The 27963-nt window shown below is 38.4% G+C and overlaps 1 protein-coding gene across 1 annotated transcript in view; it reads left to right on the forward strand.

Annotated features, from left to right (window-relative positions):
• n4bp1 (nedd4 binding protein 1) overlaps window positions 1–22631 on the forward strand; it is a 30923-nt gene extending 8292 nt beyond the window's left edge. The window contains exons 3-7 of the mRNA XM_063066916.1: window positions 11412–11542; window positions 11857–11953; window positions 12806–12913; window positions 15937–16041; window positions 19769–22631. Coding sequence (XP_062922986.1) covers window positions 11412–11542; window positions 11857–11953; window positions 12806–12913; window positions 15937–16041; window positions 19769–20018 — 691 coding nt within the window. The 3' untranslated portion in view covers window positions 20019–22631. The remainder of the gene's footprint in view (window positions 1–11411; window positions 11543–11856; window positions 11954–12805; window positions 12914–15936; window positions 16042–19768) is intronic.
• Window positions 22632–27963: the final 5332 nt, after the last annotated feature.

Below are 27963 nucleotides of genomic sequence, written 5' to 3' on the forward strand. Positions count from 1 at the left end.
TGGAGGGGCAGGTAGTGTTGAGGAAGCAGGGGGTCTGCAGGACGGATGGGAGAATGGGCATCGAGGTGGCAGATGAAATATAACATAGGGAAGTGTATGATGGTGCAATTTGGTAGAAAGATTAAAGCTGTAGATTTATTTCTAAACAGGGAAAAAGTTCAAAAATCAGAGGAGCAAAAGGCCTTGAGACCCTTGTGCAGGATTTCCTACAGGTTAACTTGCAGGTTGAGTTAGTGGTAAGGAAGGCAAATGCAATATTAGTATTCAGTTCAAGAGGACTAACATATTAAAGCAAAGATAATAAAGCTTCAGCAATTTAAGGCATTGGTCGAGCCATACTTGGAGTTTGGTGAACAGTTTTGGCCACCTTAACTAAGAAGAAATGTGCTAGCATTGGAGAGGGTCCAGACAGTGTTCACAAGAATGGTTCTGGAAATAAAACGGTTAACATGTGAGGAGTGTCAGGCTCTGGGTCTGTACTCCCTGAAGTTCAGAAACTGACGGGGAGGGGTTGAGGGATATACTATTGAAAGGCCTAGATAAAGTGGATGAGGAGAGGATGTTTCATATTGTGGGGGAGTCTAGGACCAGAACGTACAGCCTCAGAATAGAGGGACGGCCATTTAGAACACAGATGAGTAGGAATTGCTTTAGCCAAAGAGTAGTGTATCTGTGGAATTCATTGCCACAGATGGCTGTGGGGGCCAAGTAAATGGGTATATTTAAAGTGGAGGTTGGTAGGTTCTTGATTAATTAGGATGTCAGAGAATGGGGTTGAAGTGGATAATAAATAAGCCATGATGGGCTGAATAGCCAAATTCTGCTCCTATGTCCTATGACATTTCAGGAAGGGAGATTTTAATGTTTTGGTATTTTAAGTTTTTGCATAATTTGATTCAATCCAAAATTGGGACCTTTAGTCAAAATGGAAACAATAATAGGTATTCAATTTAAATTGACTGCGATAGATTTAAAATCTTTACTATAAGGTGTGACAAAGGCTGATGTTCAGAGAATTAATGGATAATGTACCTCAAATGTATAGTAATCAAGAAGGAAAGGGATATTTCAATAGTAGATGAAAAGAAACATTGTAATAGATTTAATCAGTGGAAAAGCTAATATTGTTTGAAAAAGAAGTTAGGCCAAAGATTGGGAAAATTTTGAAATTCAGCAAAAGGCCAGGAAATATTTATTTGGGAAGTATAATGAGTAATCTTGTATCAGAAACACAATGGACTGTAAAAGCTTTCATTAATGTACAAGAAGAAAAAAATGACCAGATGTGAAGGATTAATTATCTTGGAGGAATAAGAAGTGGCAGAAATTAAATACACACTCCTGCCGGGTGTTGTTAATCTACTGAGCACTTCAATATTTTCTGGGGGGTTTTTTTTGTGCTGCATAGGAATAATTTCCAAACCTCATACATGTGAGTGTCTAAGTTAAGTTTGCTGAGATGGGATGTACAAATGCAATTTCTGACATACATAACTTTTTCTACTTTCCTGGAACATATGGGCCATCTAGTCTAGCGATGTGCATACCCCATCCCACTTCCCTGTCTCCTTTATTGACCTATTGCATAATCATCCTTCGGCATTTTGATTTTCATAGTTTTATTATATAGGAGGAATAATTTCCAAACCTCATACATGTGAGTGTCTAAGTTAAGTTTGCTGAGATGGGATGTACAAATGCAATTTCTGACATACATAACTTTTTCTACTTTCCTGGAACATATGGGCCATCTAGTCTAGCGATGTGCATACCCCATCCCACTTCCCTGTCTCCTTTATTGACCTATTGCATAATCATCCTTCGGCATTTTGATTTTCATAGTTTTATTAATAGGCAGATTTTTAACATCTCACTAATGGATCAATGAAGTAAAGAGATTTGGTGTAAATTATGGTATAGAGGCTCTTTCTGCTTCCTCCCCCATCCTGCAAGCTGCTTGGTTCTTGCTCTTTTCATCAAGGCCCAGCACAAACAGTAACCTTCATGTCGACCTTGCTGGAAACCCTCTACCCTCAAATAACAGCCAAGCAAATCTTCATTCAGTCCATATGGAGACAGTGTATGCTTGTGTCCTTCTTGATCCAAAGCCTGTTTTGGATCCATTTTACCTATTGAAATCTATAAATTGTGGACATAACAAATTGAACACCCTGCTGCGTTTTATAAAAGTAAATAATCTATAATCAGATCTTTTCCCTTTTAAAAGATAATCGAAGCATTAAATTGTTAATATTTCCAATTAGCAATTTTGGTCTTGTCTTGAAGATTTTCTTGTGCCAAAATTAAATTAAGTCTAAATAGCATATTTCTCAACTCCTTGAGACTACGGCCAATTCTGATATACAGAATAATCCACTTCATTTTCTTTCTGCATTGAAATCAACTGCCCTACTAATGGCTCAGCTTGCAAAAAGTGCAATACGTATCAGTTAATCAACCTACCAAGCGCTCGTGTCTGGACGTGGGAGTAAACTGAAGCCCCAGGGAGAACAGGAAAACTGCACCAGAACAGCATTTGAGATTGAGATTGAAACTGGGTTCCCAGAGCTGTGATTCTATACTCAGAAGGAAATGAGCAATGTTGCTCCTATAGTTTTGTCTTGCAGATAGTTTTTAAAGTGGATGATGCAATTGTGCATATTTTGGAAATGAATTATTGCAGGTGGTAGAAATCTGAAATAAAAGCAGTAAATGCTAGAAATGCTCAGCAGTTCAAGTAGTATCAACATCTGGCCAATTGCCTTTTATCAAAATCGTGTCTGAGGAGGGAAGGGGAATAGGTAGATAGTGCAGTGTTCCACTGTCGCTGTTCCCCTCAAAAAAAGGTATAGCACTTTTGGATACTGTTGGGTGGGGGAACATCCTACGCAGTGAAAGCCATAAGGACCAGGTCCCTGGCACTGAGACTAGTTCTGTTAGGGGAATGGGAGTTTGTAGACTCACAGATGGTGTGTTGCCGGGGTCAGGGACATCTCAGATAGGGTCCACATCATTCTATGGAGGGAGGGGGCGTGAACAACTAGAAGTCATGGTATCTATTGATACCAAAGACATGGGTAGGAAAATTGATGAGGTGCTGAAGAGCATAAAGGGAGCTAGGTAGGAAGTTGAAAAGCAGGGCCTCAATTGCAGTAATCTCTGGATTGCTGCCTGCACTGTGCACCAGTGAGATGAGAATAGGTTAATTTGGCAGTTGAATATGTGGCTGAGGAATTGGTGCAGTGAGCAGGGTATCAGATTTGTTAATCATTGAGATCTTTTCTGGTGAAAGTATAACCTGTACTAAAAGGATGGGTTACACCTGAACTTGAAGAGGACCAATATTCTCATGGGCACATTTGCTAGAGCTGTTAGGGAGGGTTTAAACTAGTTTGACAGGGTAATTAGAGCCACAGTGATAGGTCAGAGGGTGAGGCAGTTGGTGTAGAGGTAGATGCAGCATGTAGAGAGACTGAGGAAGGACAGACATAATTGCAGTCAGTTGGATGGGTTGTTACTGGAGACTTGACTGTCGCAAGGGCAGGAATGGTTCCCAGATACTCCTTGGTTTAGATGTTTCAAAAGGGACAGTAAAAGGTGGAAGAGTGACATTGCTAATCAGGAATAGTTTCATAGCTGCAGGAAGGGTGGACATCCTCACATCCTGAGGATATTATCTACTGACTCTGTGTGGGTGGATGTCAAATAGGAATGGAGCAATCACTACTGGGAGTATTCTATAGAACTTCCCCCCCCCCCCCCATAGCAAAAGCAAAAGAGACACTGTTGATGCTGATAGGAAGGCAGATTTTGGAAAAATGCGAATATACAGGGATGATTTCAGGGATTCTTGGAGACAGGTTTTATGAGCATTTGGATAAGTTTAATCTGATTTCAGGGATGGTCATGGATGATTTCAGCTTCTCTAATATTGATTGGCATCTCCTTAGTGCAAAAAAGTTTAGATGAGGTGGAATTTAAGTGTATCTAGGAAGGATTTCTGATACAATATGTTGACAGGTCAACAAGAGGAGAGGCCATACTGGGCTGATACTATGCAATGAACCTGGTCAGGTGTCAGATCACTCGGTGGGTGAGCATTTTGGAGACAGTGGCCATAGCTCCCTGACCTTCACTGTGGCCTTGAAGAAGGATAGAAGCAGGCAGTCTGGGAAAGTATTTAATTGGAGGAAGGTAAATCGCAATACTTTTAGGCAGGAACTTTGGAGTTTAAACTGAGAACAGGTGTACTCAAGAAAATGCATAACAGAAATGTTGTTTAAGGAAATCTTGCATGGCATTCTGGATGTCCCATTGAGGTAAGGAAAGAATGATAGGGTGAAGGAAGCATGTGGAATATCTGGTCAAGAAGAAGAAACAGACTTGCATAAGGTTTAAGAAGCAAGGATCAAGCTGGTCTAAAAAGTTCTCACCTTCTTTGTAAAGAGCTTAAGAAAAGATTTAAGAGAGCTAGAAAGGGACATGAGAAGACCTTGTGGTGAGTAGGATTAAGAAAAACTCGAGGCATTCTACACGTATTGTACATGAAGAACTGGAGTATGACGAAAGTGAGGAAAGCACTGATCAGGGATAAAATAAAAAACATGTGCCTCAAGATAGAAGTGGTATGGGAGGTCCATAATGAATACTTTCCTATATTATTCACCAGTGATAGGGACATTGATGAATGTGAAGTCAGTGTAGAACAGACTGGTGTGCTGGAACATGTTGATCTTAAGAAAGAGAATGTGCTGGACTTTTTGAAAAATATTAGGATGAATATCCCCAGGGTGGGACAGAATATATCCTAGGTTACTATAAGAAGCAAGACAAGAGATTGCTGCACCTTTGGGAATTATCTTTGCATGTTCACTGGCCACAGAAGTAGTACCAAACGTTATTCCTTTGTTCAAGAAAGTTAATACGAATAACCCTGGGAATTATAGTCAGTCAGTCTTGCATCAGTGTTGGGAAAACTATTGGAGAGGATTCTTGGAGACAGGTTTTATGAGCATTTGGATAAGTTTAATCTGATAAAGGATGGTCAACATGGCTTTGTGAGTGGCAAGTCATGCCTCACGAACCTAATAGCTGGTATAACTCGCTTCTGTACACCCTCTCGTCTCCAGCTGAGGTTCTACCAACAATGGTTGTATCATTAGCAATTTTTTAGTTGGTATTTGAGCTATGCCTAGCCACACAGTCATGGGTACAGAGAGAGTAGAGCAGTGGGCTAAGCACACACCCCTGAGGTGCACCAGTGTTTATTGTTACCGAGGAGGTAATATTATCACCAATCTGCACGAATTGTGGTCTTCCAGTTAGGAAGTTGAGGATCCAATTGCAGAGAGAGGTACAGAGGCCCAGGTTCTGCAACTTATCAGGTTTGTGGGAATGATGGCGTTAAATGCTGAGCTATTGTCGATGATCGGCATCCTCGCATAGGTATTTGTATTGTCCAGGTGGTCTAAGGCCATGTGAAGAGCCATTGAGATTGCGTCTACCATGTTTTTTGCAGTGGATCCAGTACAATCTCACTCTTGTATTGGGATTGCAATGAGATTTAACTGATTCCATCAAATTTAGCACAGTAACTAAAGTATGACTAATATTTTCTCCTCCTTCCTCATTCTGTGCTTGTGAGTGCATATGTTAGATATGTTACTGAATATGCGTGCACATCGTTATTCACAGCAATAAAGCACGTCATGACGTTCTGAATCATAAGTAAATTCCTTGCATAATTGTACAATGGAGATGCAAAGTATATATGCTTTTCAGTGGAACAAAGTAATGAATCACCATTTGTCCTCTGACTGGGGATTCCCATACTGTCATATAAGCATAACTTCTTTGCAATGATCTTTGTACTTTTGACCTTTGCATAACCATGTGAATAAAATTTTGTTAATAGTTTGTAGTTTTTCTGATGCAGTAAAATTCCAGTACTGAATTTTTCATGGCTTTGCTGCTGGACTGGCAGATTTTCCAGGTTATGAATGACATTCCAGTTCGTACCCAATAGACTTTTAATTTGCTTTTTAGATAATTAAACTGTTGAAAGTTGTAAGTTAAAAGGGAGCACATGAATGGGAGACCCAGAAGGGAACATGGCAGTGGGCACCAAGAGAGTGGAAAAACATTATGAAATGAGCCAGGTATTGAATCATGTAGTTGGAAAGCACATCATGGTAGTTTTACTGTAATTGTAGAAATGTTCAGTTTCTATGAGAACGTTGAACTGAGTAGATTTTTATTTTTGAGGCATGTGAAAATTTTGAGAGTTAATTCTGGAAATTGTGTTGGAAGTACTAATTTTGTAATTGGATATGATTTCTCCACTGATTCACTTTTTACAGTTGGAACAAAAAAAATAGCAATTGATAGCTCCTTGTAGGGATCTCCACAAGTGTGAATTACAGTGCCTATAAAAGTTGCTCAACCCAACCCCCCCCGTGAAGTTTTCATGTTTTATTGTTTTACAACATTGAATCTGTGTCAAAAAAGTCAGATTAAATCCTCTCCGATCACAGAAAACTCTTATGTATTTCTGTCAAACAAATTTCTACAAATTGGTCTAAATTTATTACAATTATTAAACACAAAATAATTGATTACATAATTACCCCCTTCAAGTCAGTATTTGGTAGATGCACCTTTGGCAGCAATTACAGCCTTGAATCTGTATGGCTAGGTCGCTATAGGTTTTGCACATCTGGACGCTGCAAATTTTCCTCATTGTTCTTTACGAAGCTGCTCAAACTCTGCCAGATTGCATGGGGATCGTAAGTGAACAGCCCTTTTTAAGTCCAACCACAAATTCTCAATTGGATTGAGGTCTGGACTGTGATTTGCCCACTCCAGAACATGAATTTTCTTGGTTTTAAACCATTCCTGTGTAGCTTTGGCTTATGCTTGGGATCGTTGTCTTGCCGGAAAACAAATCTTCTCCCAAGTTGCAGTTTTCTTGCAGACTACATCAGGGTTTCCTCCAGAATTTCCCTGTATTTTGCTGTATTCATGTTACCCTCTACCTTCATAAGCCTTTCTGGGCCTGCTGCAGTGAAGCATCCCCACAACATGTTGCTTCATGGTAGGGACTGTGATTCAATATTATATATCAATTAAACAAGAAAACTTCCATGGAAGTGAATACTTTTTATAGGTACCGTTATAGATGAGTAATTTCTTTAGCCAGAGAGTGGTGATCTGTGGAATTCTTTGCCACAGGCAGCTGTGGAGGCCAAGTCTTTCTGTATATTTAAGGCAGAGGTTGATAGATTTTTCATTGTTCAGGGCATGAAGGAATACAGGGAAAAGGCAGGTAATTGGGGCCGAGAGGAAAAATGGATCGGCCAGGATGAAATTCTGCTCCTATATCATGGTCTTGAATGTGAATTTAAGGAGCTAAAAAAATCTGGAGCAGTTATAAGAGTTTTAGTTTCTAATTCAAATGATGCATGGGGTTGTAAAAAGAATGGTGGGGAAGATCAGTGATTATGTTTCTTGAAGCTGTGTTATCAAGGTGGCAGAGGTCATTGAAGAACATTGGAAACCTATTCATTGATAGGATGGAAGAAATTGTGGAATTGTTCATTTGGGTGGACATGATCTCAGTTTTATGAAGATGTGTTAAGTATCAATAATGCTTGAAAGTGTCAGAAAAGTTTGAGAACAAATACCTATTTGAGTACTAGCATTCGGGAGTGGCAATGGTTTTGTGAAAGGGAAATTTTTTACTAAGTTAGATTATTTTGAAGATATAATGTGCAGAGAATAATGGAAAACCAGTATTTATCTCTACTTAAATTTCCAGTCAAGCATTTGATAAGGTATCATGTTACATGTAATGGAAAAAAAAATTATGATGTAATATGCTAGCCAGGTTAGAAGGCTGACTCTTCTAACAGGAAAGGGAGCAGATATGCAGTCTCTGTAAAAAGTATTTCTCTTCTCTCTTCCCCCCCCCCCCGGAAATTCTCATGTTTTTTTTTACAACATTGGATCACAGTGGCTTTAATTTGGCCTATTTTGACACTGATCAACAGAAAAGACTTCTTCAAAGAGAAAACAGATCTGTACAAAGTGATCTAAATTAATTGCAAATATAGAAACACAAAAAAATTGACTGCATAAGTGTTAACCCCCTTCAAGTCAGTATTTAGTAGATGCACCTTTGGTTGCAATTACAGCCTTGAGTCTGTGTGGATAGGTCTCTATCAACTTTGAAAATTGTAGTTTTGGCTTTATGCTTGGGGGTATTGTCTTGCTGGAAAACAAATCTTCCTCCAAGTCGCAGTTCTTTCAGATTGCATCAGGCATTCCTCCAGGATTTCCCTGTATTTTGCTACAGTCATTTTGCCCTCTACCTTCCAGGGCCTGCTGCAGTGAAACATCCTCGTAGCATGATGCACCCACCACCATGCCTCATAGTAGGGTATATTGTGTTTTGATGATGATGGATGTTTGGCTATTTGTTCTCATTTAGTCTGATGGCCACAAAGTTCAATTTTAGTTTCACCAGACCATAGAACCTTCCTCCAGTTGACTTCAGAGTCTCCCACATGCCTTCTTGCAAACTCTAGTCAAGATTTCACCTGCTTTTTTTCAGCAGTGACTTTCTCTTTGCCAGTCTCCCATAAAGCTAGAACTGGTGAAGCACCCAGGCAACAGTTGTTGTATGCGCAGTCTCTCCCATCTCATCCACTGAAGCTTGTAACTCCTCCAGAGTTGTCATGGGTCTCGGTGGCCTCCCTCACTAGTCCCCTTCTTGCACAGTCACTCAGTTTTTGAGGATGGCCTTCTCTAGGCAGATATATAGCTGTGTCATATTCTTTCCACTTAATGATTGACTTAACTATACTCCAGCGACTTGCAAATTTTCTTGTATCCATGTCCTGACTTGTGCTTTTTAATAATCTTGGAGTTGATTGGAATGTTATTTTGTCTTCATGGTATAGTTTTTGCCAGGATACTGACTCAACAGCAGTTGGACCTTACAGATACAGGTGTATTTTTACTACAGTCAATTGAAACACCTTGACTGCACACAGGTGTCCAAAACAGATCTTCATTTAACTAATAATGTGACTGCTAAAACCTATTATGATCACTGATGCACCAATAATGATTTACTGTGTCATATTAAGGGGGTGAATGCTTATGCAATCAATTTTTTTGTGTTTTTATGTTCCTAATTAATTTAGATAATTTTTTAGAGATTTTTTTCACTTTGATACGAAAGTGTCTTTTTCTGTTGATCAGTGTCAAAAAATGCCAAATTAAATCCACTGATTCAATGTTGTAAAACAAACATGAAAACTTCCTGGGGGGGGTGGGCAGTGAATACTTTTTATAAACACTGTAAATGATACTTTCTCTGGTTAATAAGGTATAAGTGGTGTTCAACAGGGATTGGCGCTAGGACCTCATGCTTTCACGATTTAAATTAATGTCTTGGATGAAGACACTAAACCCTAAATGCATTAATGAAGAAAATAAGTTGTGCAAAGGATATTCAAAGCCAAAGTGATATCGATGGATTTAATGGGTGATCTGAAGATCCAGTTAATTGAGTATGTGGAGATTTGTGAGGTGGCCCTTTTTGGGAAGAATTTTTTAAGTTATCTAAATGGTAAGAAATTGCAGGGTTCATATTTGATAACCGTTACTTTCTTCCATCTGTCCACAGAATTTATTTCTCCCTAACAACTGTTTTGCTTCTTAACATTGCCTTTCCACTGACATACATTTTTCTTTATGTCCTCTGCAAACATCGATAGTTGCCATGTTTTTGGTCCCATACAGCTCATTTTCACCATAGCTGATCAATCTGTTCACATCTTCATACCACACACGCCATGATAGCTTGAGTGTCTTTCACTCCATTGAACAGATATCCAAATCAGTACCCTTCATCTGCCTGGTTGAACTTGTTCTTACATTGAACAACTGCTGTAATTCTGTTCACATTATCTGAGTGGAAGATGTCGGGAATTCACAAGAGCTTTTTGTTTGTGCGATATATAAAACTATCTTTGTTTCAGTCATTATTAGGCCCAGTCCTTCATCGCTTTTCCAGTACTTTGATTCTATTGGTGCTGTTTCCTGCAATGAAGCAAAAAATATGATACATTTGCTGTTAATTTCCGCCCTATTTTTACTTTGAAGATGTTTGTAAATGCTTTTTATCCTTGGTTTAACATCTTTATTGCCATCTCAGGCTAGGTTAGTAGCCAACATTCATTAGAAGCCCAGACTCCTACAACAATGTACCTCTTACCCTGCTACCTGTAAGAAGCCCATTCGATTTTCTAGCTGTGTTACTTCTGTTATACTGATGACACTTTCGACAGCAGTATTTAAGATATCTTCCTTTCTCTCAACCATGGATTTCCCTAGTTGACAGGGAACTATATCTGCTCTGTTTCCCACATTTCTTTTCTCATCCCTCCCACAATGCGCATAAGCAGGAACCACTTGTCCTTCCATTTTACCCCACCAGCCTCCACATTGAATAGATCATCTTGTGTAATTTCCACCACCTTCAACTAATGCCACCATTATTTGCATTTTCCCCTCCCTTCCACTTTCAACATTCTAAAGGCGTTGTCCCCTCTTTTTTTGTTATTTTTTTAAATAATCGTCAACCATTCTTTCTCACTGTATGTTCCCATATAACTGCAGGAGATGTAATACCTAACCATTTGCCTTTACTTGTCTCAGCATCTTGGACCCAAACAATCTTCCCTAGAGTTGAAGTACTTCACTTTCACTACCAGTGTAGTGCTTCTGATGTGCTTAATTTGCTAAATAGTTCTAGAATTCCTTTAGGCTTCCAACAACCATGTTACAACATTCTCCATGTGTTTTTGTTGCCCTCTTCTGTCCTTTATTTGTAAATCCTTTAAATCAGTTACACTGAATAAGCGTTCACCACCCTTTTAGAAGACTCGAAAGCTATACTTATTATCTATATCATAGTCGCCATCCTGTCCTATCCCTTCCAATGTATGGGGGAATGAGTTTCAGAACTAAACTGAGAGAATTGCTGTTATGTGGCTTCTATGCAATAACAATTACATGGGTCTTTTTGTTATGTATTAGGCTTTTAAACATACTAACATTTAAGGAAAAAGCCTTAAGTATTTAAAAAAGAAACTCCTACCAGAAACCTTTAAATACAGTATGCTATTTGTCTATCTGCCACAATTTTTTCTTGCTTTGTAAATTTTTTTCCTCCATTCAAAAGATGAGTAATTCAAATATTGATGACAGAGTATTGGGGATGCTTAAATTACTAGCTTTACTATCAGAATCTTGGTCTGGGCAGCATTCAAGGTTGATTTGAAGATGTATTAAAATAATCTGATGCTCCATAATTTTATCATATTATATTTTTATTTTCATAGACATGGAATGAGAAAAGTATTTTCCTGTCGTGGTATTGCTATTGCAGTAGAATATTTTTGGAATCGTGGTCACCGAAAAATAACTGCGTTTGTTCCTCAGTGGCGAACCAAACGTGATGCCAAAATCACAGGTATGCTCCATTAATAAAATGTGCAATAATTTTAAGTGACATTTCTATTGCTGGTAAATATAATAATTTGAATGTGTTTACACCATGAAATTAATTTCTTTGGCTTTGTATGAAAATTTTAATTACCTCAACATTCATATTTTACACTTGTTATATGCATTGGCTATCTTACAACTTTGGCTCTCAAAAGTATCTTAAAAAAAATTCAGTCTGAAAGCATTAGATGTTTTCAGTATAAACAATTTTTACTAAGCTGTTAGTGATTGTCTATAATTTGCAATGCAAGTGTGATTTAAAATTTTGTTTATAAACAGAGCAGCATTTTTTAAATGAACTTGAAGAACTCGGTGTACTTTCCTTCACACCGGCTCGAAGTGTGTGTGGTACAAGAATTGCATCGCACGATGACAGGTAAAATGACAGATTGGGCAGACCTTCAAGAGCTCTAATCATACTAGTAGTACAAATACAATACATATATTTTTGAAAATTACTTTAGTATTGAAGTTCTCACTCAATGTTTCTATTCCCCTGGTCTCCACTATCCCGATTTTTAAATAACTCATTCACCAGAATCTTACACAGTTACTTGTGCAGGGACTAATTGTATCTGCATGTTCTACATCGACTTTGGTATCCTAAAAAATTAAATAATATCCACGGTGAGGAATCTACTTGAGTCAAACTGAGAGGTTAAAGTTAAAATACTGTTTATGGTACTTAAAATTTTCCAAGTAAGAAAGAAATATTCATGAGGAAATTGCTCCCTGGACATGAATTACCCCATGGCTCAATGTGGAAAGGAGTCCTCATGAGGGCAGGTATTGAACACACAACCACTCTTCTAAATTGTCATTCAGAGCTGCATCACGACCATCTCTATATTTGCAAGCCATTGGCAGGGACTGACAGTATCTACTGCAGGTGTTCAAAGAGAGCCTAGATGCTACAGTTCCTCTTACCTTATATTGCACGTGGTAAATGCTGTTACTTACCCCACTCTCCCAAACTATAATGCCTTTACATTTCCTGAGCTAATCTGTTAGGAGCAGATGACTGAAATCTGACAAATAGAGAAAGTTTGAATGTGGGTTAGGTAAAACGTCAGTAGAATAGCCTTAGTTTGTTGGTTGACCTGAGATGCTAAAACAAGGTAAAGGAATATTGATAAGTTAAGACACTAACCAAGGGAGTGAAAATCTGCCCTTGGTTCCACCCTCGGTGATTGACAAACATTTTTGTCATTCTGTTGTTCCTTTACAGGTTTTTATTGCACCTTGCTGAGAAAACTGGAGGAATTATTGTCACTAATGACAACCTGAGAGAATTCGTGTATGAGTCTGCAGCCTGGAAATCAATAATTCAGGAAAGGTAAGCACACATTTATAACAATATGCATTGAACATTCTAATACTGGTGCAAAAACTGTTTGACTTGGATCATAGTAGATCCTAAAATCTGTAGTCATGAAACTGAAGATATTAAGTGGGAAATCTAAGGTCAAGCAATTTTGGGTGATGCTATAGTTCAGGTTATGCCTGAATTGATACAGAGTTCAACACAACTAACTTGTAATTTTGAAACATTAAAACCTAGTGTCTGGTAGCATAGATCGGGCTTTCTGAGTGGATCAAGCACTGAAAATAGAACTGTGAGTGAATCGATCTCAAACTGTGGAATACTTTTCAACTATTAGATTTCAGTGTCCATTCGTTTTGTAACCCTAAATATTCTCCTTACTCCATCTTGTACATTGTTCCTTTAGCCATCAATTTTATTTATTCATATTGGATCCATTGATGAGCATTGCAATATTTGAACATTTTTCTGCTTCATAAATTGAGAAAGAAAAATCACATGCTGGGTTGCTTATTCCTGGCACACTCAATATTTGTGCCAGTACTACAGAAGTAAGCGTTTAGTTTACTATTCATGGAATTCATGATTTTTGCAGTCATTAATGGGCAGAATTGTGTTCACAAAAGTTGTCAGACCGTTCAAATTCATTTTGGTTTTCTGCCTGCATTTTATATGAAAAGCATGTCTGAACGATGATTTAGATGAGATTTTAGCAGGTGAATATACATTGTCAGTCCATTTAAAGTTGTCTGTGGCTATTTCATTAACTTTCAGACAAATTTCATTAAATGAAATTATTGAAATAAAATATTCAGAATTTTGGTTTTTTCCAAACCTTTAAATGTATGGATTTAAATAATGAATGAAAGTATCTGTTAATTTAGATTAATGGGGAAATTCTGCAAGTTAATAACAGGCATTTTTCAAAAAGCATTTTGACTCATCAACAAAACTGGCAGTGAATGAAATGTTTTTCTTAGGTAGGGTATTTCCTACCTAAAAAAGATTTGTTATGGTTTTTCATTATTAAATATTGACAAAATGCATGGTTCAGAATTGTCTCATTTGCTTGGTAGCAGGCAATCTTTGAAAGAGTGAATGGTTTTATTTTACAACTTTTTCCCCGTTTTGTCATTTAAGTGATGTTTTATTTGAATGAAGCTAGCTTAATTCAAAAACTTCATCTGAGTAATCTTCATGCTTAAACTGCTGATACTTATTCCTTATCTATGAAGGGAAGCATTTTGGATGACTTTTCCAGCAGTAGTAACTAAATTGTGAACAAAAGCATTGACTATGATTTAATTGTCTGCCAGGGTGAGTGGCTTTAATTGCAATCCACCCACCGTTAGTTCATGCAGGTTGAGCAAACTTTCATAATTTGCATGTTGATTACAATCAGCACCAAATTGTTTCGGTTTAGCATTATATAAAATTATATGTTTACTTATCTTTGCTCCTTTGCAAAGGGAATTTATAAAGTCTGGTGACAACCAGAAACACTGATTCTTTGCTTGTCCTCTTTAAAAGGTTCATCGTTCTCACAGATTAGAAGGTAGCAAATGTAACCCCGTTATTTAAGAAACGGTGAGAGGGTAAAAAAGGGTGGGTGGTATGAAGCCCCAGTTGTCCTATCTGTATCAGGGATTTGGATAAAGAGATCAAGTATGTTGCAGCAATTGATGCTGTTGCCTCATGGTTCCAGAGACCTGGATTGCATCATGACCTCAGGTGTTTGTGTGGAGTTTGCAGATTCTCCCCATTTCATGTGGGATAGGGAGAATGTGTAAATTCCCATGTCATAAAGATGAGCTTTTGAGTTAATTAGCTACTGTAAATAGTTCCAGTGTAGGAGTGTTGCATATATGAGAGAAGATAGATTACAGGGATCTAAGTGGACGAATGTGAGTGATGGGTTTGCTCTGGGAGAAGGCACAGACATTTGTATATCACATTGATTCAAAATTGTAAGTAAGAATGAAGAAATAGTGCTTTCATGTATTCTGCTCCTACAAAGTTGGGTGGAAGATTGGTTTGTAAGGAGGGATGCAAAGGTTTGGGGGGTTGTGTTCCATTTATAGGTAAAAGGATGAGGAATAACAGATGGCATAGGTGAGAATGCAAGGGTGTTGGCTTTAAGGGACAAAACAGAAAAACCAATTATTATTTTAATGGTGAGAAATTGAAAAGTGTTGATGCTGAGGGATCTCGTTGGTACACTTTGCACCAGCCAGAAAGCATATCCCATATCACACTTGTTCCAGAATTCCCTTAAGAACACTGATATATCAGCTGGGTTTAGTGATTGAACAGTAGTCTTATGGTCATTATTACTAATAAATAGATTTTTAAAACCACAATTTAAGTTCAGTAGTTGTCAGGAAGAGATTTGAATTCTCATCTCTGGATAGTTACTCTGAATCTAAGTAGTCTATGCCACCGCTTTGCCAGTTCTGCAGGATCTACTCATTAGCATAGGAAACTAGGAGGTGATCACAGAAAAAATATACATCAAGTTTAGCAGAACAAATGCCAAAATGATGTGTGCCCTGGCTGGTGTGCCTGAAACCAGGATTCACTGCGTCAAGGTAAAGGGGTCTGCCATTCAGGATAGATGAGAAAAATAGTTGTTCAGCCAGTGTTAATGAAATTGTGGAATTTTGGAATTCTCTGCCTATTTGGATTGCAAAGACCCTTGCTGGCTGTTGAGGGAACCAGGGAAAAAGGCACTAGTGAAAGAAAGGAACACGAGGTAAAGGCCAGCTATAATTGTATTAAATGGCAGAACAGGCACAAGAGCAAATGTCTACTGCAGCAAACGTTTTTTTATATTGTTATAGTTGAGGCTGAGTTTGAGGCATTCTTACTGCTTGAAATAAATGAATGTTTAAGTAAGAAACTACAGATTTGATAGGGAAAATTAACGATTATGTGCCCAAATTCTTTAGGCAAAAATATTGCAATTATATACACACAAGTTATGTATTGAATTATCTTATTTGGGCAAGTAGTAACCTGTTTATTCTGTTTATTAGATTACTACAGTATACATTTGTTGGAGACATATTTATGATACCTGATGATCCCCTTGGAAGGAATGGACCCAGACTGGACATTTTTCTGCAAGCAGGAACTTCCAGGTACTGCATCCTAAAAGGATTTTATCCAGATGTTTGTGCTGTGGAAAGGAGTCAATAAGATTTTTGAATTTTTCCATGTTTCAAATGTTATCGTTCTAAAAGAAGTGAACTTTTATATGTTTTCATTTATTTTCTGCTAATGATTTTTATTAGAGTGCAGTTTCTTAAACCAGTAAGGCACTCCTGCAACTTGCTGGAATAGTTTCCCCTGAAAGTAAGTAGCATTAGTTGGCTGTTCACCACAGTGAAAACTGCGATTTAATTATGTCTTAGTTTGAGATGGGCATGTAACTATTCAGTTCCTGGGGCCAAAAGCAGATTTACAATTTCAAACAACATTTCAGTACAGACTGTTGTTTTTCAGTTGAGGTTGAATTCTCATCTGCTTGTTCAGGAAAAGTGAAAGGTCCCACAAAAAAAAATTTGCTTTGGATTTCCAGCGTCTGCAGATTTTCTGGTATTTGTGAAAGATCCCCTATGGCAATTTGTGAAAGATGATTAGGGAGTTATTTTGCTGTTTGGGTCAATAAAATGCGTTAATATTTGTATTTCTGATATTTATGGTGCTTTACATAAATTGGGTTCTATTTGCTTATATGGGGCTGTTACTTTTTTAAAATAAAAAATAAACTCCATTCAGGCAAATGAAACTGCACACAGCACCCTCTTCACCAATCAGAATCTGAGCCACATCTGCCCTTAATTTGCCATGGTAAAAGTACCATGGATGTATTTAAATTAGGGGTTCAGATACTGTATGTCCAGTTGATTCAATACATCTTGGGAGGGGGGAGGGAGGGAAGGAATACATCTTGAAAATGGTTGTATTATGCCTTATTTGAAAGTGACTCAGTGCACTGGAGAGCAGAATGACGCATTTCGTTCTTCAATAGTATTTTTAGCAGGAAAAAAACACTTCATCCTGTTGAGTTTGATTGCACATTTTCTTTGACGATACTGTCTATAGTGTGGATGTGATCCAGGAAATTTTCCCCCTGCTGAAATTAATTGTTTCTGTGCTTTTCAAGTGCACCAGTCCATATGCTCTTGCAGAGTCCAGGCTTCTGTGTGGCAAATAGCAGTATTGTGCTTGTTGAATTCAGTTAATTTAGAGTCAACTAAGGTTGTCAGTGTGTCTTCAATACAGTTGCTAAAAATGCTAAAAGATTAACCTAAGTTTATGCAAATTTGTATTTGAAAGCCAAAATATAAGCACTCATGTCTTGCATATTATACTGTCAGAATGTTGTATTCAGTCTCTGTCAGGCTTGAAGATTACCTTTACTCTGAATCTTAGACTTGGAATTTCTCCTTTTAAGTGTTGGTTCAAGGGCATTTTCATAATCCCAGGTTCTTAATGTTCTGGGGTTTCATAAGGAGTTAAGTTCCTGGATATCTTCAAGTTAAGTGTATTGTTCCTTATCACAGCTCACTTGATCTGGTTCTAGCTATTCAGTATAATCCTAAATTAGAATTCTGATATGGTCCCAAGCAACTTGCTCCTCAGTGTGAGCTTTTTATCGGCCTTCGGACTTGTATTCACTTTCATTCTCAGAACTTCGCGGACAACAAATCACCTTTGCAGAAGCCATCTCGGAATATTGATTAAGCCTATTTCAACAGTCCATTCTTCTATTCCCATGATGGTTGTGATAACCCTGTGACTACCATAATCATGAATAGCAGGCATTCACGATCTCCAGCAAGAGAATTTCATACCCTTTACTTGATGCTACTGTTTGCTTGTTCTGGCCAACAGCAATATGGAATTGTTGATCAGAAATTAAACTGAACCACCCCTGATGGCTGCAAGAGAAGGTCAAAAGCTAAATAACTTGCTTCAAGTGGTTTTGTAGTGTCCATGATTCTCCAAAACTTTATAATAACTGGAAAGAGAAAATTGGGTGTGGCTCAGAATGCATTCTTGTCACTTGGGTGAGCTACCCTAAAGATACTCACTACCAGCCAGAACATAGCTGTCCAGTTGATTGTTACCCACTCTTCTCTCTATACTGGCAGCGTAGAAGGATGCATTACAACAATCCCCAAGGCATTTTTAATGTCATCTAGAACCATCTACAAGTGAAAAAGCAACTTCAATCCCATTGCCAATTCTTCGTTATCCATTGGTTTAAATCCTGGAACTTGGTATCCTAATGCAGGGGTCCCCAAATTTTTGCACTGCGGACCGGTTTATTATTGGCAATATTCTTGCGGACCGGCTGACCCTGGTTGGGGGTGGGGTGGGTAGGGTTGCCAACGGACAAGAGGAGCAGTCAAATACGTTGTGTTTACCCCGAGAAAGATTACCATGACCATGAAGCTTTGCGCGGGCACCTGTGTGCGCATGCGTGTATGTGCCGATTTTTTTTCTACAAGTTGTTCTTGGCCATTCTGTTCGGGGGGGAGGGGTTAATCACAACCAGAATATAGGTGATAAGTGGCTAATACACTCAATTTCATTTCTAAAAGGGTTTATCTGACGAATTTAAAATTAAACACACAGTGCATATTTTCCTCGCATGAATATAGTGATAAGTCAATTATCAGGAGAGTTTGAAGTAAGTGTTGAACGAACTTCCAGTAGAAATGGTAGAGGCAGGTTGGATACTATCATTTAAAGAAAAATTGCATAGGTATATGGACAGGAAAGGAATGGAGGGTTATTGGCTGAGTTCAGGTCGGTGGGACTAGGTGAGAGTAGGTCTTTGGCATGGACTAGAAGGGCCGAGATTGCCTGTTTCCGTGCTGTAATTATTATATGGTTATATAAGTCACTTATAAGTCAATAGCATCATAACATTTTAAGTAACGTTTGGATATTAAACACACAGCACATATTTTCCCTGTATGAACATATAAAATCATTGCAACACACCAATATCGCTGAATCAGTGGGAGTCCTGGGCTTGTTTCCCTGCAACAAGACGGTCCTATCGAGGGGTGATGGGAGACAGCGATACTCGAAGGGGGTTCCTTATGTCCAGTTTATTCTGCAATTTAGTTTTCGTTGCATTCATTGCAGAGATATGTTGGAAATGGAAGGAACGTTTTCAGTGCTTTCGTGGCTATCTCAGGATATTTAGCCTTGACTTTGATCCAGAATGCCGGCAGAGATGTTATGTCAAACATACTTTTCAGCCTGCCGTTATTTGCAAGCTTGAGGAGTTGATCTTCTTCCCGCGCTGACATGGATGACGCGCGGGTAATGACCTCACATGCGTTCAAGCTGAACAGTGGGTGTGACAGGAAATGAGGAAATATGCAGCTGACTCATATTGCCAAATCGTACCGTTTCCTTGCGGCCCAGTTGTGGACCGCTGTCCTAATGCACCAAATAATTTCCTTCAGATGGATTACAGTGATTCAGATGGTGGTTAATTAATGCTTAGGATACTTTAGAAGCAGAAATAACTGCTGGCTTTGACAGCAATCCCTGCATCACATGGCTGGTTTTGATTATATAAATGGACAATTTGGGATTCGAGTGAAATCAGTAGGGGAACACCTACTGTAAATCTTTTTTCCAAGAGTTATAAAAATTGAAAATGTATTTCAAAAATGTGTCTGAACATCATTGCTATTTACGAGATTCAGTCTGCATTTCTGTTCTCAAAATGCTAGTAGAAGCAGTTGAATGTGTGCTGGTGTCATTATTATGTAATGAAAATACATCTAACAATTCTGAAAACTAAGCACCTTATGGCATTTGTTTTCTTCCTTTTAGGACTTTGCAAAATGCTGTGGTTAATCAAAGTGTGCCTTTCGCAACACCACCTGTTAATTACCCTCCACTCTTGGAGCAACCTGTGATTCCGCATTTGCGATCAAAAGAAGAAACTGAACAACTGAAACAGGAATTGTTCAAGATCTTTCCTGATCTTACCCAAAGAGAAAATATTGATCGAATTCTTTCAGCAAATCCACTCATGAGAGATCCCAATGCACTATCTGCATTGGTGCTGGATCACGAGTAATTTGCTGCATTTGTTTGTTGAAATGTTTGTTAAAACATAAATTTTAATGTTTCTGAAGTGAAATTTGAACTCAACACCTAAACTATATACCCTAATCCTTCGTAACATAAGAGCTTGTTTCGGGATTGAAGCAGTGCCTGGCTTTGAATGAAAATGTTCTTTATTCAAAGACTGGAGCCCTTCTCTACATCAGGAGCAACTGCTATATCTATCACATTGAATATGTTTTTGGCTTCCATCTTATTTTCCTATTACAGCTACAGAGAATGCTGAGTCAATAGTATCTATGTTCCTCTGTGTCCTTTCAATTGAGAGAGCACAAAGTGAGAATGGAATTTAAAAGCCTGATTATTTGTACTGGTACCTTATTTAGTGCTCCAAATTTTCCAAATGTGAGGCATGGATTTCTGGCAAAAAAAAAGGACATTGTAGCATTATATACATATATAGGCAGATGTGTTACTGACAGTGCTGCTATGCCAGGATTCTGGCATGATACCCTGCCTTCTCCACTGCAGCCACTACCGTGCAGGAGACCCTTTATAAATATAGCAATGAATGGCTTCTTGGCTAGGTGTGGGGCAGGCCACCTGTGGGTGCTGGTGCGGTTGTCTGCAGTGAGTGGTGCACCGCTCATTGCTGAGACTTGGAGCTCAGGATTGCACAGCAATTATGGGGCGTTGCTGCCAAAAATGCAACACCTGCCTTCAGTGGTGTCAACCCTCCCAAATCACTGTTGGTTGGATCTAATGGAAACTGCTGTTGTCTCCTCACTTGGTGGCACAGCCCTCTCCAGCCTGGAAATTTCACTAACCTCAACTGAGGCACATTATCACATTTGAGAAGGGGTGGAGATGACACTGGATGTGAGTAGTCTGCCTACAAAATGGACGGCTTCTATCAGTTCCCAACAATCACCTAAATTTACCTTTCCAGCCAGTGCAAAGATCCATATCTTAGCTCTTAAGTGGCTATATCGCTTGCCTTATCCTGTTCAATACCATTCCTCATAGGCTGTCTCTCCACACTAAGTCATGGGGTGATTTGTTGCTGGATCCGTGCAGCTTCCCTGCACAGCAGCTCACAGTAAAAGCAGAGACTTTGTGAACATTCAGACTAGAGCAGTGAGTGCTTAAATTGTATCGGTGGAGGTACCAGTATAACCTTTATTTTTGTAAAATATACATGTTCTGGGACATATTCTTTATTAATTTGTTTTTAATGGTTGTATTTCAAGATGCTGAACGTACAAAAAATCTTTGTAAACATGCCAGTGTGGAAACTGGGAGATTTTTTATTTATTTACTTGCTATAGGCAACATGTAAATAGCATGAATATCAATTATATATATTTTTTTGACAAACGTTAGTGTAAATTTTGAAAATTTGTTCATGGTTTAGAGGACTGATTTGTAACTTTCCTGAGATTGTATTTTGTCAAACCAAAACTAGTTTGTAAAGCTGTTGATGTAAGAGTTAAACAGATGTGCTCAAAATACTTCAGTTGATCACTACTGAATAACCTGTTGTTTGATTAAAGTCTTTCGTTGATTTTATGTACTGGCATGCCAATTTTTTAAAACCAATTTCCTTGGTATCAGATGACATTTTGTTACCATAGACAATGCAAAATTGGCAGTCAGATAAAGTGTTCCTTGGGTAGTTTGATGCACAGCAGTGTTGTCTGCACACTTTGATCCTTGATTGCAGCTGCTTTAACTTTTGAGGCTGTAACTGTAATTAAATAATCTCATTCTTTAAATACACGAGTATGAGTAGACTGATTTTATCCAAGGTACAGTCGGTACGAGAAATAGTGAAGAGAAAACCAGTAATATCTGGAAGATCCGTGAGAATTTATTTAACTCCTGCTTGGTATGTTTTTCTTAAGGAAATAGATCTTAAATTTTCAGAAAAGATCAGATTGACAATATATAGATTACATATAATTGAATTTTGGTCTGGATGCTTCCTTGGTTGCTACTTTTTAATTACAAATTTTTTTGCAAATTGTGTAAATTTTAAGCGCTGCTTGAAAAGTGAACATCTGAAACTCTGTGACTTAACCAATAACGTTCTTCAAGATATAAGCTACAGTTGTGGAGATTATTCATCATTTTATGCTGTTCAGAAATTGAATTCAGTAATATTTTTCTTCAGTATTAAAATTGATATCACTGCATTTTATATAAATGCTGTACTTTCCAGTATAGCATGTTTGATTCATATCCTCTAGTGCTAATTAAACTTCATAGGGCTCAGATAAGCATCACTCCTTCCATGCATGCATATAAATAATGCTGTTGGATGTCCTTTAAGTGATAGTGTCCTACAAGATATTGGCTTTTATTCAGGGCTACATCATATCCAACCAAACTCCAAGCAATCTTTAACTTCAAATTTCACATGTGTTGAAGTGAAGTCCAGTTTAACAAGCCACCTGGTGTACCATAGTTAAAGCTGTGTGTATATGAGAAGCCCAGGAATACTGAGTGACCAAAACACTGGGCTTCGTCGTCGTCACAGCCAAAAAATAGTGATGTATGTAATCTCAAGAATTTGAACATAGGAATTTTTCAATTTCATGCACTGAATGTTATAAAAACAATATTACAAATAAAATTTCACAACCATTCCAAGAGTTAAGGAGGTTGTTTTCATATAAGTATATTCATAATTACATTTCAAATTCATTGACGAAGGGTCTCGGCCCAAAACGTTGACTGTACCTCCTCCTATAGATGCTGCCTGTCCTGCTGCGTTCCACCAGCATTTTGTATGTGTTGCTTGAATTTCCAGCATCTGCAGATATCCTCGTGTTTGCGTTTAGAAGTCAATATTAAGTTTTACAGTCAGAATGATCCACATTTAAGATCAGTCTGCAATGGTTTGAAAGTCAGGATATATGTCCTTTACTAACAATTGACTTTTGTACCATTTAGTGAATGAAGGACATACAAACTGTTTCATCTACAAACTCATATTAAGATTCTTTTGACTTGTGTAGTACAATTTTGCCCTATTTTTGTAGTTAATCAAGTGGAGTTTATTGTCATTTAACTGCATATATGTATATAACATATATAACCATATATTGTATATGAGTGAGACAATGTTTCTCCAAACCAGGGTATAAAACACAGTAGTACACGTGACATAACTTATGAAGGAAAGGATGAAATCTACAGAGGAATCACGCATAAATAAAGTGCATTAATTTATATAATGATCTGTTTTCAAGATTCTCTTTAAAATCATAGAAAAGTATAGCACAGAAATAGGCACCTTGCCCCATCTAGTCTGTCTGAACCATTTTAAGCTGCCTACTTCCATCGAGCTGCATACCCTCCATAGACCTGCATACCACTACCATCCACTTACCCATCCAAACTTCTCTTAGATATTGAAATGGAGCCCGCATGCAGCGCGTTCCATACTCTTATGACCAATGTTCCCTTTGATTAGTAATGAAGTGTGTTCAAAAGTCTTGTGCTATGTAATTTTTTGCCTAGTTACATGTGTGAACTGAATAATTTCTTCAAAACAACAGTATAAATTAGTTCTAAAATCTGCAAACGAATCATTGCAAGCTCCACATTGTCAACACCATCTGCATCAGAGAATGAAAAAGGAAATGTGATTGTGTATGATCATGAAATAATACACACCAACTGGGTAGAGGCTGACAACCTTTTGTGTGCAATTTAACTTCTTTTGTGTGCTAGTGGCATAAGATATGTGTGTGCGCGTGCACCTTACAGGGAACATTACTCACAACCCTCTGAGTGAAGAAATTTCTCTTTCTGTTCCCCTTAATCTTTTCAATTTTCATCCCTGGCCCATGACCTCTAGTTGTAGTCCTGCCCAACCTCAGTGGAAAAAGCCTGGTTACATTTACTGTCAATCCCTCTCATAACTGTGTATACTTCTATCAAATCTCCCCTCAATCTTCTACATTTGCGGGAATAAAGTACTAACCTATTCAATATTTCTTTATAACTCTGGCCTGGCACCATCTTTGTAAATTTACTGTCTACTCTTTAAACCTTGTTTACATCTTTCCTGTAGGTAGGTGACCAGAACTCCCAAGATAGCCCTCACAATTTCTTGTACAACTTCAACATAACATCCCATCTCCTGTACCCGGTACTTTGATTTATGAAAGCCAATAGGCCAAAAGCTTTCTTTAAGACCCTATTTACCTGTGACACCACTTTCAATGAATTTTGGACCTGTATTCCCAGAGTGTTCTAAGTGCCTCACACTTGCTTGCAGTAAATTCTATTTGCCATTTCTCAGCCCATTTTTCCAGCTGGTCCAGTTCCCGCTACAAGCCATGATAGCTTTCCTCATTGTCCACTACACACCCAATCTTGGTATCATCTGCAAATTTACTCAGTTAGTCATTATTATCCAAATCATTGATATAGATGACAAACAACATGGCACTCCACTAGTCACAGGCCTCTTGTCAGAGAGGCAACCATCTAATGCTATTCACTGGTTTCTCCCACAAAGCCAATATCTAATCCAATTTACCACCTCACCTTGAATGCTGAGTGACTGAATTTTTTTGACTAACCTCCCATGCTGGACTTTGTCAAATGTCCATGTAGCCAACATCCACTTCCTTGCCTTCATCAACTTTCCTGGTAACTTGCTCGAAAAAGATTGGTTAGACATGACCTACCATGCACAAAGCCATACTGACTATCCTTAATCAGCCTATGTCTATCTAAATACTCATAAATACAGTCCCTTAGAATACCTTTCAATAACGTTCCCACTACCGACGTAGGTGCAAAGTGTTCCCCTATACAGACTTCTATCACCTGCCCTGTCTCATTCCCTATAGCAGGTCAAGTATTGCACCCTTTTTCGTTGGGACTTCTACATGCTGATTAAAGAAACTTTCACTTAAACTTTTTCACCCTTGGTTGTTCAGCCAGCTCTTTCCAAAGTGCAAGTTTCAGTTTCAGAATTAATTTCAAAAACGTATTTTAGTGGTGAATGAAGTTTCCGTGCATCATTAAACCTCTGCTGTGGCATTGATCCCTCCATGACGACCACAACCTTGTTGGTGGGTTTGCCTCAATGACCCGGAAGCTATGTTGGCTGGAGCCAGGACTTTGTGTTTTGGCTCTTGGAAGGGTCATCCATGCCAAACAGTAGAGGCTAGACTAAGAATAGTCCAAGAATCCTCCGGGTTTGGGGATTCAATTCAGGGCTAACAACCCTGACTGGTAAAATAAAATTGTTACAGAAACAACAATGAAGCATCTTTCTACATCTGTGTGCGACGGTATTCCTGAGTCTCCACCTGGGACTTGCATGACTGACGGTAGTGGAAACTGAGAGGAAGCTACTGACATGATGAAGGAAGCCCTCAATTCTGCCAGAGATGGTGGATCATCATAGGTGCCCTAAACACTAGAGGCGTAATGGGCAAAGATTATTTCTTGGCCACTCATAGAAAGCCCAATTATACATGGTGGCTTCAAATCAATAGTTGCCTCCGATACTGTAGTAGTAGCTTATTGAATACAAAGCAAAATAAAAATCAGATTATATATGGTACAATTCTTAAACTATTGAAAGTATATGACTTCGGCTCATGATGATAATTGTGGTTATAGTGCACGTTCGTACTTTTCCAGGAGATGGTAAAAACTACTTATTAAAAGATTGTTGAAGAGAACCAAACAAATTCTCTAGTGACTTGGATGAGAAAATCTGCAGAAGCTGGGAATCCAAAATAACACGCAGAAAACGCTGGAGGAACTCAGCTGGAGAGGCAGCATCTATGAAAAAGAGTAAACAGTCGATATTTTGGGCCGAGACCCTTCATCGGGACTAGAGAAAAAGATGAGAAGTTAGAGCAAGAAGTTGAGGGGAGGGGAGGAATAAGCACCAGGTGGTAGGTGATAGGTGAGAGGGGGAGGGGTGAAGTGAAGGGTTGAGAAGCAGATAGGTGAAGGGGATAAAGGGCTGGAGAAGGGGGAATCTGATAGGAGACAGTGGAAGACCATGGAAGAAAGGGAGGGGGAGGAGCACCGGAGGAAGGTGATGGGCTGGTGAGGAGATGAGGCGAGGGAAGGAAATGAGAATGGTGAAGGGGGGCATTGTAACTTGGACCTTCAGTTTGATGCAGAAGTATTTAATATGAAAGTTCTATTGACAAACAGCATGATATGAATTTTAACCTTACACAATATTTGGAATTTTATCATGATTATTAGTAAAAAGCCTATACTTAAGTGACAAATCCTGATATACTAATTAAACTGAATAATATATATTTTGATATCAGCTCAGAAGTTTGAATCACCTCCTTGCATCAGCAACTGATTGACTTGCTTATCAGCTGAAGTGAAAAGTTGAGGAGAAACTGAGCAGCTAAGATTAATTGTGCTTTTATCTCTCTGCAGAACTGGGCTTTCTCAAAGCAGTGATGCATCAGTTAATCTAAAATGAAAGCATAAAAGTGAAGGTATATGTCAATCAACTTTTGATTTATGATCTATACTGATGTGACAATGCATTGTGAAATCACTGCATGGTCAGAGTTGCTGTCCTTCAATTGAATCAGTAAATCATTTTCTATGTCCAGAACTGTACCACTTACATGTTTTTTCTTGATGTATTAGATTTACTGGATAGTTTTTTTGCTTCCATTTGCTGAGCAGACCTGCTCTTGCTTGATGAATAGTTGCTCCTTCCCCAGCACCCTATTCTAACCCCTATCTCTGAGGATCTAGGTTTCAATGAGCATGTCAAAGGTAGTCAGTGACTGATTGACCAGAGGAACAATGCAGAAAGCCTTATTGAACACAGCCTATGGAGACCATTACCTGAACGGCTTCAAAACTGATGAACAGTTTTTCTCTGTCAATTTTCAATTTTCCAATCCTAAATTTTATCATCTCTTCCCAATATTGCTGCCTTTCAAACTCCGTTTTTCTGTCCATCAATTGCTCCCATATGATCAGTCTCTTTCCAGGACCCTACATGGGTACGTGAAGAGGGGATTGAAGTGTTGCAAAGCCAAAGGTTATTGTTTCAGATTTAAATTCATCCACCGCAGTCAAAAAAATCCTCTGACTGACCTTTACCGTTTTTGATGATTTCCATCACGTTTTCTCCTTTAGCACCTGTGATCCACAGGCTGAAAGCTCTGTTTCTTTTCTTGTTCCCAATTATTAACACTACATGTGAGCTATTTACTGTTTTATAATGCAAATACAATACCTTTGGTAACAATTCTCTGAGGGAAGGAAACACTGCAGATTATTTCACTTTATTCTGCTAGTCTGGAGACAGAGAGGATATTTCTAATGCCCTTCTTAAGTTGGTAAAAAATGAAATCAAATCATTAGAAAGAGGTGACATGGGGTCGGAGGGTGTTGAATCATTGTTGGATAGAGCTAAGGAACTGCAAGGGTAAGAAGACTGTGATGGAAGTTGTATACAGACCCACAGACAGCAGTAAGCATGTAGCCAACACATTACAACGGGAGATAGAAAATGCATGCCAAGAGGGCAATGTTACAATAGTCATGGGGGGATTTCAATATGCAGGTAGATTGGGAAAATCAGTTTGGCACTGGATTACAGGAGTGGGAATTTCTAGAGTGCCTACAAGATGGCTTTTTATAGCAGCTTGTGGTTTATTTAGCCCACTAGAGCAGCTTTTCTCAACATTTTTGCCCTGGAGGAACCCTTGACATAATTTTCAGGTCTCAAGGAACCCCTGCTTAAAAATTATTACATCTATAGCTCAAGATATGTTGGTATGATCAGTAAGTTGCAGAGATAATAATCCAAAAATAATTGGCAATGCTCCTTTGAGTAGAGAATTGGTCTTTAGCTTACCTTTCTTGAAATCAATCTCTTTCTTTCCCTTTCATAAATTTTAAAAACTCATTAGGCAAACATAATAAATTTC

This window comes from Mobula hypostoma, chromosome 14 (genome assembly GCF_963921235.1).
Source record: "Mobula hypostoma chromosome 14, sMobHyp1.1, whole genome shotgun sequence".
Taxonomy (NCBI): Eukaryota; Metazoa; Chordata; class Chondrichthyes; order Myliobatiformes; family Myliobatidae; genus Mobula; species Mobula hypostoma.